Source organism: Alligator sinensis, unplaced genomic scaffold (assembly GCF_000455745.1).
Source record: "Alligator sinensis unplaced genomic scaffold, ASM45574v1 scaffold282_2, whole genome shotgun sequence".
NCBI lineage: Eukaryota > Metazoa > Chordata > Crocodylia > Alligatoridae > Alligator > Alligator sinensis.
This window is the reverse complement of record NW_005841879.1, coordinates 3,506,742-3,521,936: the sequence shown is the minus strand read 5'-3', so window position 1 is coordinate 3,521,936 and position 15,195 is coordinate 3,506,742. Positions and strand designations below refer to the sequence as shown.

General features: G+C 40.2%; 1 protein-coding gene across 6 annotated transcripts in view; it reads left to right on the top strand.

Annotated features, from left to right (window-relative positions):
* Positions 1 to 15,195, top strand: part of RHOT1 (ras homolog family member T1) — a 45,394-nt gene that overhangs the window by 14,083 nt on the left and 16,116 nt on the right. For 5 of the 6 annotated variants that reach the window (XM_025196311.1, XM_014527971.2, XM_014527970.2 and 2 more), the window contains exons 3-13: positions 290 to 371; positions 1,138 to 1,181; positions 2,382 to 2,435; positions 3,267 to 3,319; positions 5,184 to 5,292; positions 5,872 to 5,973; positions 7,559 to 7,657; positions 8,708 to 8,816; positions 11,802 to 11,922; positions 12,832 to 12,916; positions 14,259 to 14,404. In XM_025196311.1, coding sequence (XP_025052096.1) covers positions 290 to 371; positions 1,138 to 1,181; positions 2,382 to 2,435; positions 3,267 to 3,319; positions 5,184 to 5,292; positions 5,872 to 5,973; positions 7,559 to 7,657; positions 8,708 to 8,816; positions 11,802 to 11,922; positions 12,832 to 12,916; positions 14,259 to 14,404 — 1,004 coding nt within the window. Of the gene's footprint in view, positions 1 to 289; positions 372 to 1,137; positions 1,182 to 2,381; positions 2,436 to 2,572; positions 2,717 to 3,266; positions 3,320 to 5,183; positions 5,293 to 5,871; positions 5,974 to 7,558; positions 7,658 to 8,707; positions 8,817 to 11,801; positions 11,923 to 12,831; positions 12,917 to 14,258; positions 14,405 to 15,195 lie in introns of those variants that run through there. The other variant, XM_025196314.1, reaches the window with a different exon arrangement.

Here is a 15,195-nt window from a genome sequence, read left to right as displayed (position 1 = left end):
TTATGAGTCTCAATAACAGTACTTTCTGGTAAAACATTTACAAAATTCCTTGCATGGAGAATGCTGTACAACAAAGTTTCAGTGACCTTCAAACCAATTCTGCAAAATTTGAGAGAGAGCAACCAAGTTCTGCAAAATTTAACAATGCTGATAATACTGTTCAAAGCCACCTAATTCATGGAGGAATTGTAAATACTGTATGTCTTTGATTGTTACTGGATGCTCAGTGTCGTGGTTTATTAGGTTTTTATAAAAATGTTTCTCTTTTGCTGTTTATTCACAAACCAAGGTTCCTCCACGTGCAGAAGAAATCACCATCCCAGCTGATGTTACCCCTGAGAGAGTGCCAACCCACATAGTGGATTATTCAGGTAATGGCTGTGCAATCCACATGACCTATGCCACTTTGTGGCATTGCTTATCCTGTAAACAATATAAAACATGTTATATATTAGCCTCATCAAATGATGTCAGCCTGTGCCAAGAGCCGGAAAAGGGATTTTTATTTCAGCGTAGTTTTTATATAGGATAGTGGTGAATCAAAGACAGGGCCTCAAGTTTTTTCATCTTTCTTATTTTTTTGATGGTGTCTTTAATTAGTTCCCAGCTTAGTTCAAAGAAGTACTGATTTCTTCATGAGGTTTTAAGCTTGTATCCATGGATTTTCTGTTTTAATATATAAAATGCCCAACATATGGAACTAACCTAAGTTTTGCTGTGCAAAGAAATGGAGTGGAGCTAGGAGTAAAGTTATTACATGCCATGTGGTTTTCCTGGAAGCTTATATTACACAACAGTTTAGTATCCCAAGTGCGGATGTTGGAGAATGATCCATGATTCATTCCAGGGTGGCCTCCCTGCAAATGTATTTATTTCATCTTAAAGGGTATACTACATAACAGAAACTTATGTGCAAATCCAGGTTTCAGCCTGGTGGCAAAGTGATCTTTGCATTAAGGTATACTTCTGCTTCATACACTTTGGTTTAATTTCATTTTAACAAGGGGCCATGTCCCAGATGACTTTACCCAGAATGAGCAGTGTGAAGTACTCAACTCTGGATTTTAGGGTGTACAGCCATCTTTACTCTAGTTCAGAAAACAGAATAATAATGGACATTTTTCCCTGTTATCACAGAAGCAGAGCAGACTGATGAGCAGCTTTATCATGAAATCTCACAGGTAAGTGAGTTAGCACAAGTTGAGTTCACTTCTACTCCCTGGAAAGAAGTTTTAAGTCCTTCATCTCTTGAATGCATTCAGTATAATTGGGAGAATCCTTGTATTCTTCCTTCCCCACCCTTTCTGCAAAGCCTTGTGTCCTGGCAGACCTTCCTTTGTCTGTGGAAGTCTGGAGGCTGTTTCATGGCAAATGCATCGGAGTAGTTATCATTATCACCTAGAAGGGATTTCTTCAGTGCCTCGGATCATTTTTATCTTTGGGGCCACCTCTGCAGTGCTCCCATTTGGTGAAGTGAAGGGAAAGCTTGTGTCAGAAAATGGCAATATTTGATTTAGAGGAGTCCAAGTTGATGAGAGCGAAGTGTAAATGGATGGGAAAGCCAGAAACAAATTTAAGTCCTCTCATCCTCTGGAGATTAGAAGTACAGCTGTAACTGCATGTTGTAGTCTCCCTCTTGTCACAGTTTACTTAGGACAGAATCTATGTTTTAATGATTGCTAGGGCTGACCATGCACTCAAATTGTTACTTGGGTCTTTGTGCTCCCTCTGTAACCATTGCAAGAAGTAGCCAGTTTTGCCTTCCCCTTTTACAACAAGATCAGAACAGGAATATTATTCTGCCCCTTTTGCCAGTTTGGGTTCATGGGTATTCCAGGCATATAGGAGGAAAGAGACCATTTTATTTTGGTCACAGCTGACCAAAAGATTGGCACTTTTTGCTGCAAAATAATGTCAAGTCCCAATTCTTGCTAATTTCTTGCTGTAACATTACTTTTACAGTGATCAGCCAAAGTAGGGTTGTTCATGGAACTGCTAAGAATCCTCTTCCATTCCTTGCCCTCAACCCTTTCTGAATGTTTTAGATACACTCTTTGTACAGTCTGTACAGAGGTAATGTCTTCCTTTTGTGTTCTGTCCATGGTGTGTAGCCAAACTCAAGAATCACAGTTCTGTACATAATAGAAATCTGGGAAGGTAGTTCTGATGGAAACTAATCTGGGCATTTCTTAACAATTCTCATTCTGTGTTCTGTTAAAGCCATCAGTCTGGTGCTAAACTATATAAACAGCTCTGGGCAAAACCGTAACAGTTCTTATTTTTCTTTTAAATACAGTTGTGTATGTTGGATTAAATGTTTGCAATTCTTCATAAGAATCTGCATGTTCAGGATTCAATAGTTTTTCTTTTCTTCATTTTAGGCTAATGTAATTTGCATAGTATATGCTGTTAACAACAAGAATTCTATTGAAAAGGTACGACAACAAATTTTTATCTATCTATCTACTGTTTAAGATGCAAATCCTGTGCTCCTGTATCTGAAGTCACAGTAAAAAACTTTGTTCTTGGTTATTTAAAGGGCAAAAAAATCTCACTTGAAGTGGTGCAATGACGACCTGTGCATTCTTTGGTTGCACTCTCTTATTCCTCGTGTGTCAACACCTCTGGGTTCTCCATTGTATCCACCATTCCCCCAGATGAGAAGCAACTAAGATTCCCTTCTCAGCCTATTTGCCACATTACAGTAGGCTAGAAGGTTGGCCGATCAACGAACTTATGCTTTTCCCTTTTGTTTTCCATTCCCTTATGGCCAAACATGTGTACGTTATTGTATCATATCGTTATTGTTCCAATGATAAGTTGACCCCATGTTTTCAGTTCAACTTCAGGAAAAGAAAAATCTCTGAATATATAAATAACTGCAGCTAAAGACCTTGAACTGCTATTGCTATTATAAAACCCTGTGGGAGAATCAAATAACGAACGGAACGATCCAAAGGGTTACAGGCTATAAAAATACTTAAAAATTACACTGAAATGTATATCTAACTGGTACACTTATTACATGCATAAACAGCAAGTATGGAAGTCAGGATTGTCAGGATCTCAGTTATAGGTCAACTCTACATGTTAGTTGTGTACGTTTTTTAATGGCTCTCTTGGAGATCATAAATCTGTTATTGGAACAATATGGTATGTTCCTTCCAGCTCCCAAGACCAGCCAAATTAAAGTCTGCTATGGGCAATTCATTGTCATATTAGTTTGAATATTCATTTTATTTACTAACATCTGTTTATTGTTTTAGGTAACAAGTCGATGGATTCCTCTCATTAATGAAAGAACAGACAAAGATAGCAGGTACTTGCTCAGAGATGAGAAGAAATGTGATAAAGATTGAGGACCACAGTGGTGGGTTGTGGTTGGTTAATATTCAGAGTCTCGGTCATGTGAAAAAAGTTGATATTGGAAATCTTGCAGTCTGGATTCCTGCAGATTTTCAGTGACCTAGATGACTTTTACCCACTGTGTGCGCCTTGTGTTTTGAATTTCACTGACAGCCTGCACCAGTGGTGCTCAAACTTGCCCCCCACTACAGAAATGATGTGGACAAATTTGAGAGAGTCCACCAGAGGGCAATGAAAATGGTTAGGAGGCTGGAGGACATGACTTAGGAGAGCGTGAGGGATCTGGGTTTATTTAGTCTGGAGAAGAGAAGACTGAGGGGGGATTTCATAGTTGCCTTCAGCTACCTGAAGGGGTGTTCAGAGAGGATGGAACTAGACTGATCTTTGTGGTAACATGACAGGACAAGGAGCAATGGTCTCAAGTTGCAGCAAGAGAAGTTTAGGTTGGATATTAGGAAAAACTTTCTCACCAGGAGGGTGGTAAATTACTGGAACAGGCTACCCAGAGAGGTTGTGGAATCTCCATCTTTAGAGGTTTTGAAGACCTGGATAGACAAAACCTTGGCTAGGATGATATAGTTAGAGATGGTCCTGCTTTGAGCAGGGGTCTGAACTGGATGACCTCCTTGACGTTCCTTTCAACCCTCATTTTCTACGAGTCTATGAAACAGAAACACAGATCCTCAGAAGAAGAAAGAAATCTCTTTTGGGGCTTCTGGGGGACTTGGACTGCTAACTGTCCAAGTCTGCTTGTTCTCAGTCATTGTGAGCTGCTTAAATTGCTGTGTAGAAAGTAACTTACTCAGTAGACCAAACCTTCACAGCTTTGAGGTCTTTGCACCAGTACTATATGGTTGTATATTGTACGAATGTCTGGACATTAGGGCTGCATGAAGTTTCAGTCACTCATATGATTCTGAGGAGATTCGGCCTGATTCCGGCCAAATTGAGTCAGGAAACCCTTTAATCTCTCTGAATCAAATCGGAAGCCTCCGATTCCATTCGGAGAGATTTGACAGTTCGGTCATAGACACAGCTTTGTATGTTTTTTCTACATACTTCGAGGTACCAGGCATGGCTTGTGAACACTGAGATGGTGGGGCAGATGGAGTGTTCGGGGGGGGGGCGGTCCCTGCACACTTAGCGGCAAACCAGAAGTACTTCCGGTCTACTTCCAGGTCCGCCACAAAGGACCCCCTCGCCCCCCGGCTCGGTGACTGGTGCCTCCTGGGTGTGGGGAGTCACCTGGGGTCCCCGCATAGCCTGGGGAGGCATGGAAAGGTCCCCTGTGTGTTCACATGGGACGCTCCATCCACCCCACCATCTTGGTGTTCATGAGCCGCACCTGGTACCTCAAGGTATGTAGAAAAAACATACAAAGCTGTGTCTATAGCCAAATCGCTGATTCTCCGAATCAGAATCAAATCTTCAGATTCAGCCGAATCAAATTGGGACAGTGATCCGAACCAGTAAATCGAATCGCTGTCCCTTGAATCGGGCCAAATCTGAATCAACTACAGCCCACTTCACACACCCCTACTGGACATCTCTATTATAATTTTTGTTCTGCATTACTGTGGGTGATATAAGAAATCAGAGTAACTGGTCAGCTGTTTCAAAATATTGAGGACAAGTGATATATAGCTTAAGTGATTGCTAAATTAATTTGTTTAACTTTCTGTTACGAAATCCAGAAAATATAAGTCTTATCATAGAAACTATTACTGCTGATTTGCTAATTCCCTCTGGCGTGGAGTTGGATGGAAATACTTTTAACGTCTCTTGTACATCTCGTCTGATAAGTCTTTTGTTTTTAGACTGCCTCTTATCTTGGTTGGAAACAAATCTGATCTAGTGGAATACAGCAGTATGGAGACCATCCTTCCAATTATGAACCAATATACAGAAATAGAAACTTGTGTAGAGGTATGCTAAGGGTTTTTTTAATGTTTGAATCCATTTTTAATAGAAACTCCACATTGCTCCCAGCCCCTTATGTTAGCTTTTAGTAATTGTTTATTTATTACATTTTAATGTGATTTTGAATTAGTGCAATATAAATATTAATCAGTAAAGTCATTAAAATATTTTTAGAAACCTTATGTCATAATATAATTAAATCTTGCTGAAAGCATGTTATTATATGACTTTTTCTTAAACACATGTTGCTCTTAGAAATTTTATTAAAATGAAACTCTTGACTTCAAACACATTTTTTCAAAATAGGCATGTCTATCAAATGTTAATACTAAAATAAAATAAAAATAGGGTACCAATGCATACTTTACCTTTTTGAGTGATAATCGTGATACAGCACTTTAGGACTGTTACAGTGTTGGTGGTTTTACAGCATCGGAGCTTGAGACTAAAGATTTTATTTTTGCACTTGTAACTGAGGACCTGCTTTTTTTTTTTTTTAAAGAATTCAACTCCCATTTAGCCAGCAGATAAGTCACCAGATATTCAAAAACAGTTAACAAACTAATTTAAAGATTTCTTTTTCAGTGTTCGGCCAAAAACTTGAAGAATATATCTGAACTATTTTATTATGCACAGAAAGCTGTTCTTCATCCTACAGGGCCTCTCTATTGCCCAGAGGAAAAAGAGGTATTTTGTTTTTTAAGCCAGTGCAAATGAATATGGTAGTAATCAAGTTAATTTGTCAAACCCTTTTCAGAAGACTTATGTTAAAGTAATACAGTGATAATTGTTGCTTTTTTTTTTGCTTCTTTTTCTTTACATCAGGGTGTATTTTCATGTTTGATTATTTCTGCGTAATTGTCAGTCATCACATTCCATCTCCATTACACCTTTGGCCTGCCACCAGAGCTGTGACTTTTTCCCAGTCCAGGAGGTAGTTCACAGAAGGATCTGCATTTTTGCTTCTCAAATAATTGCATGTACAAACAAGCATGAGTTAATTTTGTTTCAGATCAGGCTTAATCATAGCTATACAATCATGTCAAACGTACCGTGATCTAGTGCCAAATTCTGCTCCTCATTATCAAGGTGCAGATTCAGAGTATTTGTTGTTTAACTTTACTTCAGTGCTAGTCTGATGTATTACCGAGACACGTGGGTATTTAAAATAAAAATAAGAATAATATGGGTAATTATTTATGTCATCCCTAAGCTTTCTGTTTATCGCTACTTTTGTGGTCTTGCTCCACTCTGAAGAGTGGGAAAGCCATTTCAGTCTCATACAGAGTACTGTAGAAAAGTCGGCACAGAAGAGCGATGTTGACTTTGCATGGTATCAGTGTGTAATGACATTAACCATGTGTCAGAGTTGTGTTATGCTGGTATAATATTCAGATTTTTCTCCCATTCTTCATCACTCTGTAGCTGGGAGGTGAGAAAGGTTTTCCTTTCTCCTCATTTTCCTAGATGTTGGGAGGGAATTACCCCTTCTTTTCTAAAGTTCACTGCCTCTGCAGTGCCATCCCTTATTTGGTGCTTTGTCTGATGGGCGAATGATCTAGTGAGCATTCATGACATTGATATTCTCCCGGCCTCTTCTTAAAACCCTGCTTGAACCACCTGAACAAGATCTATTCTTTGTTCAGTCAGAGATGAATGTAGCTCAGGAGCCATTAATTTTATTTTTGTGCAGCATTAAATTTAACTTCATTTGCACAGAAGACTGTTGTCTGTTCTGATCATTTAAATAGACTCTGCTGCATTAATTTTAAACAGAATATCTTACAGTGAACCCAATAATTTAGTGCTCTTTAGTGGGCTTATGGAATGGCTAGCAGATTTTCTCCAGATTTTTTTGCACAGATTGGCTTTTTTCATGTGAGAACTGATTTTTGACTCAAAAATCAGTTCTCACATGAGAACTGGGTAACTAGTTCTCATGTGAGAACTAGTTACCCAGCTACTGTTACCCAGAACTAGTTGTTCTCACAACTGGTTACCCAGCTACTGCCTTTTTGAGTCTACAAAGATGGATCCAGGGTATTATATAACTGACAATAAGAAGTTGATTTTGATCTGTTTCCAGATATAAATATGCCAATGCTGATTTCCTTTCTTATACCATTGATTACATGAATTTCCATTCTGAAAATATAAAACAAAACAACCACTGAAGCACCAGCATCTCTTGTAATTCTCTGGTGATGCCAACTAGTGCAATATTCTTATATTGAAGCTAAAAAAATATTAAATTTTTGCTTTTAATCTGTAGATGAAACCTGCCTGCATAAAAGCTCTCACGCGCATCTTCAGGATCTCTGATCAGGATAACGATGGCACTCTCAATGATGCAGAGCTCAACTTCTTTCAGGTAGGTTCCTGTAATTTTGATTACTTCTCTTTTCTTCATGTTCAACTATATAACACTATCGCAACAAGCTGAATCATTTGGTAACTTTCCAGGTGTTCTCTGTATACCTTTTTTAATAGTTAAACTCTTGGCTAAGATTATGCCTTTTAATGGGGAACAAAGCAGTGTAGTGACTTGGCCAGACTTTAGCCTTGAGATCCGAGGGTGTGCATACAGCAGGTTCTGCCACACAGCAGACAGCTTGTTAGAATAGTGCATGGTGTACTACATGTGGATTTAAGAAAAGGCTATAGGCCTAGCCCTTTGTGAGACTAATACTTCCAATATTATCCCCAGTAAGATTGTTTTCTCGTATGCGTGAGAGATGGCAGATCCTTACACATCCTCACTGGGTAAAGCAGAATCTTACCATATATAAATCATGTTTGCATATGAAATTCCTATAACAGACCATGAGTCTTAGTGATATGCTGCAGTGAAAATGGGAGTTAAAAGTATGACAATAGGGAGAGCAAAATGAGGCTTAAGATCTCTGATATGGAACTCTGAATTCAACTTTCAGATCTCTAAGAAATGAAATTCAGAGGAAAGGTTTTTAATTAGCTGTTGCTATGGTTTTTAGTTCAGCTGAACATCCATCTTTTGTCAATTTAACGTGCAAACTACAACAGTCATGAAAAACAAAAACAGACTTTCTCCATGGATACCTGCACTGAGTAATTAATGCGAGTTCAAACAGGGTCTTGAGGGATTCCAGCACTTTATTTTCAGTTTCTTTTAAACTCCTGTCCCTTCTCAGGTTGCTGTGATTCTTTAACCATCTTGGAAACTGAGGCAAGTAGCAGATATCCTGGCCTGTTTTGCTCTTCATATGTGCCAGGCAGTACTAAGTAGCAAGGAAATGTCCTGTCTGCTCTGCTTTTGAGTTAGTTTGCTTGGATTGCCCCTACTGTTTAGCTTAACATTGCTTTTAGGATTGTGTTTTGTGCAGGACTTCCTGTTGTTTAGTACTTAGCGTCTCTAACATGCTTTTCCCCCCTCATTTGTTAGAGAATATGTTTTAATACACCATTAGCACCTCAAGCACTGGAGGATGTAAAGAATGTAGTCAGGAAAAATCTAAGTGATGGAGTTGCCGACAATGGATTAACATTAAAAGGTAGGCACTGTTTAATTCTTAATAGATATACTTAAAGTTAATTAAAGGAGAAAACCTTGTGCAATCTACTGATAAAGGAAATGTTTGAAGTATGATTTTGGTTGTTCACTCTATAGACCCTGAGAGCTGGACATAAACAGTATACCAGAGACAAGCTGAGGGTTAAAAACTGAGGAATAATGAGGGTGAAGGAAGGAGGATCATTGGTGTCACAGTGGAGGATTCATAAGGAATTAAAATGTTTGAATTAAGTGCACTGATTTGAATAATCTCTCTTGTGGGTATTTCTGCAGTTCCTATTTAGTATAGGCTATGTAGTAGAGATGTACCGATACATTGGTCCCGTATCAGATTGGCACTGGTATAAGGAAAATTGACTGTATTGGCAATCAGCTTTTTTGCCTGATGTGGCCTGTAATGTGGCTGGTAAATGCCCTGTGCATGTGTGCAGCTGCAGCACAGCACACAGGTGGTGAGGAGCACAGCCTGGCGGCCTGGAGAGCAGCATCCAGCTGGTAAATCTGTTGTGGGGGAAGGAGGGGGGGTAGATCGAGGGCCCTGAGGTGAGGGAGGGAGTGGGGCTGGGGTGGGCACTGCATAGCCGGAGCAGGGCACAGGACAGAGCTGTGACTTGTCCAAGGTGGGAGGGAGATGTGGCTCCCACCACTTCATGCACCCTGAGAGGGCATGAGGGGCATGTGCCTCTGCATCTCTGTGCGTGGTGAGGGCGAGCTGCTGCTGCAGGCTGTGGCTGGGGCTGTGCCAAGCTCTTCTCAGCGGGGTTTGGGCCAGGCTGTGCTTGGGGCGGCAGTGCTGGGAGGGAGGGCTTGGGGGGCCACAGTGAATTTTGGGGTGGCTGCAGGCCCCCTCTTCACCCCCCCCCCTTAGCCCCTTCCCAGTGCTGATGCCCTCCCCAAGTGCATCCTGGCCCAATACCCTCACCAGGAACAGCTTGACGCAGCCCTGGCCCTGGACCACAGCAGCACTCCACCCTCACCCTGCACGCAGATCTTGGGGCCACACCCCTGTGCCCTCCTGGGGTGCATGCAGTAGCGGGAACCACCCCTTCTCCCCACGACCCCTGGACGAGCCGTGGCTCCATCCTGCCCCGACTGGGCAGCCCCTGCCTCTGGTCCACTCGCTCCCTTACTGCAGGGGCCTCAAACTGCCACCCCCAAGCCCCTTCTTTCCCCTCCTCCTTCCACTACAACAGACTTTCCAGCCGGACACTGCTCTTCAAGCTGCCAGGCCACATATCGGCAATCGGATTGGTATCAGCCAATAGGTTTTATTAAAAATCAGCTATTGGAATCGGCCCAAAAAATCTGTATTGGAGCACGCCTACTATGTAGGTCTCACTGGTGGCAGCACTGGTTTATGTAAGATGTTGGTATACGCCCACATTTTTACTACACTGTTGTGCAGATGGTAATTTAGCATATCCCCTAGTGCTACCCCTTCTACAACCTCAACAGTGAAAAATAGTAGGGAAAATACTGTAATCTAGATATAGCCTTTATAAATCATACATGGATTCATGAGGGAAAGTAATCTAAATTTTCAGCAAGATGTAGAAAGTACTTAAACAAACAATTATCCTTCATATTATATAAAATCTTGGCATAAAAAAGTTTTAATGTACACTTCCAAAACACTGCTGTCCAGTAGGGATGCACCAATAAAGATTTTTTTGGCTGATACCTATGGCTGATTATTAACCAGCCATATCAGCCAATCCCAATCCCATTGCCAATATGCAGCGCGGTAGCTTGGAGAGCAGCATCCAGCCAGTAAGTCTGTGGAGGAAAAGGGCCATGGAGGGGGCAGATCAAGGCCCCCACAGTGAGGGAGGGAGGGAGTGGGGCTGGGGCAGGGCGGGGCACGGGGTGGAGCCATAGGCTGCCACTGCATGCACCCTCAGGGGAGGCATGGAGGGCATGTGCCCCCCAGATTTGTGTGCGGGGTGAAGGTGGGCTGCCCACTGTAGGCTTGGGGCCAGGGGCTGTGCCAGCTTCTTCCTGGTGGGTGGGGCTGCAGGTGGTGGTGGTGCTGGGAGGGGAGCTACAAGGCAGCTACGGGGAATTTTGGGGTGGCTGTAGCCCATCCCATAGCTCCCCCTTCCAACATCACCACCACCTGTCCATGCCTAGCCCCCCGCTGCCAGGAAGAGGCTAGCGCAGCCCTTTGGTGCTAAGCCCACAGCAGGCAGTCTGCCCTCACCGCATGCACAAATCCAGGGAGCACATGCTTCCCCCAGGTTGCATGCAGTGGCGGGGGGCCTCCCCCCCAGGACAGCCGCCCACGGCTCCATCCTACACCCTGCCCCACCCCAGCTGTGCAGTTCCTGCCCATGCCCCAGCCCCACTCCCTTCCTCATTGTAGGGACCTTGATCTGCGCCACCCCCACCTCACACCTCCTCCCTCCCTCACAGACTTACAGGCTGGATGCTGCTCCTGGCCGCGTCCATGCTGCAGCTGCGCATGTACACGCGGCATTTATCGGTGGCATTATCGGCTATACTGGCCAAAAAAAGCTGATTGCCGATAACATCAATTTTCCTTTTATCAGTGCTGATCTGATATGGACCAATATATCAGCGTACCTCTGCTGTCCAGAAATTCTTGCTGAATGATTCATTCTTTACATTTTGAATGGACAGAAACTGTAAGCTTGATACAAATTGAAAATATGTAATTTAGCATCAGTATTTTATTAAAACCTAGAAAGCAAATGTTAATAAGATGATTTTCAAATTGCTATTTCATCAGGGAGGTTCAACTATGGAGCTATTATAATTGTAAAAATAGAAGGTACAGAAAATAAAATGTTTTATGCATATTTTGTATATATTATGTATGTGTATTTAGCCTGTATGTCTCCTGTATTTAGTTTGTATTCTTATGTTGATACCTTCAAAGAAAAATTATTAAAATCGTAAGTGTATCAACACCTTCAGAGTCTTAAGAACTGTCATTTAATTTCAGGTTTTCTTTTTCTACACACACTTTTTATTCAGCGAGGAAGACATGAAACAACCTGGACAGTATTACGTCGTTTTGGCTATGATGATGATTTAGAGCTCACACCAGAGTATTTGTTTCCTCCGTATGTGCCCTTTTGTTTATTTTTCCATTTTTAACTTTAAATATTTGGACTTGTTTCATCCTTTTATCCAAGGAAAGGTGGATTGTTACATTGGTTACATCTTGACATAAAAACACAACTCCCGTCTTTTTAGTAATGTTGAAATGGTGTGGATACAATATGGAGCATACGCAACCTCTTGACATGTCACTTCCCTTAGGCTTATAAGCTAAGAGTCTGATCCAACACTGGCAAAAATCAACCGACTCCTTTCCAGTTACTTTCCTCTTGGAGCCCAGTAATAGCTAAAACCTTAAAATTTCACACAGTTGCCCACCCACTTTCTGCTACTCATTGCATATGAAGAGCAGAAAGATCCAGATTTGACATATTACATCAGACAGTGAGTGTTCCAGTCACTTGAGAATCCTGTCCTGGCAGTATTTGGTTTCCTTTAAACCCCTGTCTCAATATGCAGTCACACAGTGCTGTGTAGGAGTGAGATGGCAGGAGGGCAAAACTTCCTCCATAAACCCTGTATAATCAGCTTATGACCAGGACATGGCACTTAATTATCCTTTCTCTTAGAGGAAAAGAAATAGTAGGAATGGATCTAAAACTGTCCTGCCTTTTCTTATAGCATTTAACTCATTTAGGCTTTTCAGAGGCTCTTAAGGAAGTTAGGTGACTAATTCCCTTATTCTGTTTTGAAAATCCTAGCTTCATATCTCAGAAAGTTGCCAGATATTTCTGTTATATATAAAAATGTTTTATATTATGAATGATTTTAGAATTCCTAATAAATCATGCTTTCTTTGTTCTCTTCAGAGAAACTGTATAAAGAAACTGAAATGCTAAATGTTTCTTGCAGATTTATATCTTGGAAGATTTATGATGTGACTGAATTTTTTGGTCTTTTTTAATAAACAGGTTGAAAATTCCTCCTGATTGCACAACAGAGTTGAATCATCATGCATATTTGTTTCTCCAAAGCATTTTTGATAAACATGATTTGGTAAGTTTTTAATCTCATTTACACACAGTTTGTATAATATCCAAAATAGCTTTCTACTAACTCTTAGCAACAAAACCCCTGTTGTCAAGGAATTAAGATTTTTTTAAACTTGCAATAGGAGTTGAATTATTAATATTTTGTTATAAACAATATGAAAGTGAATCTGTTTCATTTTTGAAACTCAAAATTTATGAACTAATGTTAATCTTTAATGTGGCATATGGAATCTATTCAGTGTTTTGTATCAGAGAGCTAATTTTGAAGTCAACCATCTCCCTTCTGTTTAAATTGTAGATGTCATTTGGTTACCCTACTCTTTATAAAAGTCTCTATGTGCTGCAAATGTGTCTGCTTCCTAGGCTTTATTGGCTCTAAAAGCAGAACAAAACTAAAGCTAAACTTTTTGCTGAAGCTGGTTATTCCTGGGGTTTCCTACATAGCTTCCCTCTCTATGCTCTTAATTCTCTTGGACCAAGGATACTTTTCTTTTCTTGGAATCAATGGGCAGCATCTCCTATAATAAAGAAGCAGAAACATGAGGATGGATAAATGAGCCCTTCCTTCCCTGTGTAGGGCATAGTTCTTGCTATCCTATTTACTGTTGCATTGATCAGTGAAAGAATACTTAAAGCAGGAAAGAATATTTTTATTTTAAAATTGTATTTAGAATAGTATTTATTTTATGCACACACTTCAGGAATATTAGAAATGACAGTGTGTGTCCTTGGAGTAAAGTCCCTCTGGGGGAAAAAAGTTTTAACAAAGAGACAGTATTTTAATGGTTGTGGCATTTATGCATTCATTATTCTTATTTATTTTTTATTTTTGTATTTGTTTTTTTCTTTCCAAGTCAAAGGAAGTTTGACTTCTCTTGTATTGCTAAGATATGATTTGTTTTAGAAACTTGCAAGTAGATTAACATAGCATCAAGGCCTGGGGTTTTGATAACATTTTTATGGCAGCAATGTGTAGACACAGCTATATTGGCAAAAATAAGGTTTTTTTCAGTATAGTTATTTTGTTTAGGAAACCCAGTATAAGCTATATCAGCAAAAGTGCTCTTTGTTGGTTTAAGGTGCAGTTACACCAGTGTATAAAAGGAGAATTCTGCTTTCTTTCAGTTACTTTATCTGTCCTAAATCCTTAACTTAGTTTCAGTTCCTTGTGACCTGCTAGATTCAGAAATGTGAGCAAGAGAAGAAAAGTTCTCTATTGTGCCACTGGTTTTTTAGGCCATTCAGTTCCTGACAACAAATTCCTTAATTTTGCATGTTTTTGCAAACATGGTTTGAGAAGACACGTAAACTTTATCAGTACTATTTGTCTCATATGCATATATCAGGACAGAGATTGTGCTTTGTCTCCTGAAGAACTCAAAGATTTGTTCAAAGTCTTCCCTTATATGCCATGGGGGCCTGATGTCAACAACACTGTTTGTACAAATGAAAGGGGTTGGATTACATACCAAGGATTTCTCTCTCAGTGGACGTAAGTATGGTGTATTGCATGTTTTTAGCTTTCATTGCTGAAAGACTTAATGTTGGCATTCCATGGAGGACTTCATTTGATAAGATAAAGAACCTCCAGGACTTTATTTCATAGCATTCTTTTTTTCATAGCTATGTAAATCTTGTTTAAGAATATAATGATGTGTGTACTAGAGGCATCTGAAAAGTGTTGGTGTAGAGGTAGACATTGATCAAAAATTTTTAATCTTCTTCATTGCCTTCTTCTAAAAAACCATGCTAATGAAGGTGCCATAATGTGGTGGTGTGAATTATTTTCAAGTTGAATTCTATATAAACTGCACTGCTGCTGCAGTTCTGTCAACTGTCTATAAACATTATGTTTCCAAAACCAGAGAGATGCATGTTACAGATGCATAAGTTTGTCTGTAGTAACCATATTCAGACAGTTTATTGTACTTCTCAATTAAACACACAACCTTTCTTTGCTTTTTAAAGACAAAAGCAAAAGTTATGCTATAATAAATATCTAATTAAATTACTTGCTAGTAGAATGTTCTTTCTGTTATGAAACTCTTTTATTTATTTTCAACCCTTAAAGAAGTTTTTCTGTTCCCTTAATGGAGATTAGCTTGCGTTATAAATTTGTTGTGCATGCTTGGTGTAGCTGTCAGAGTCTCAGGAAAGGTATGCTTAATTACCTCTGCCTTGTTACCACTTCCTTGGCAGAGATCGGTTGTTCCTCAGAAAGCTGGAGGTCATTTTCTGGTTATCCTTTCTGACTGACCCTCCCTTGTCTTTGAAAATTTGCAA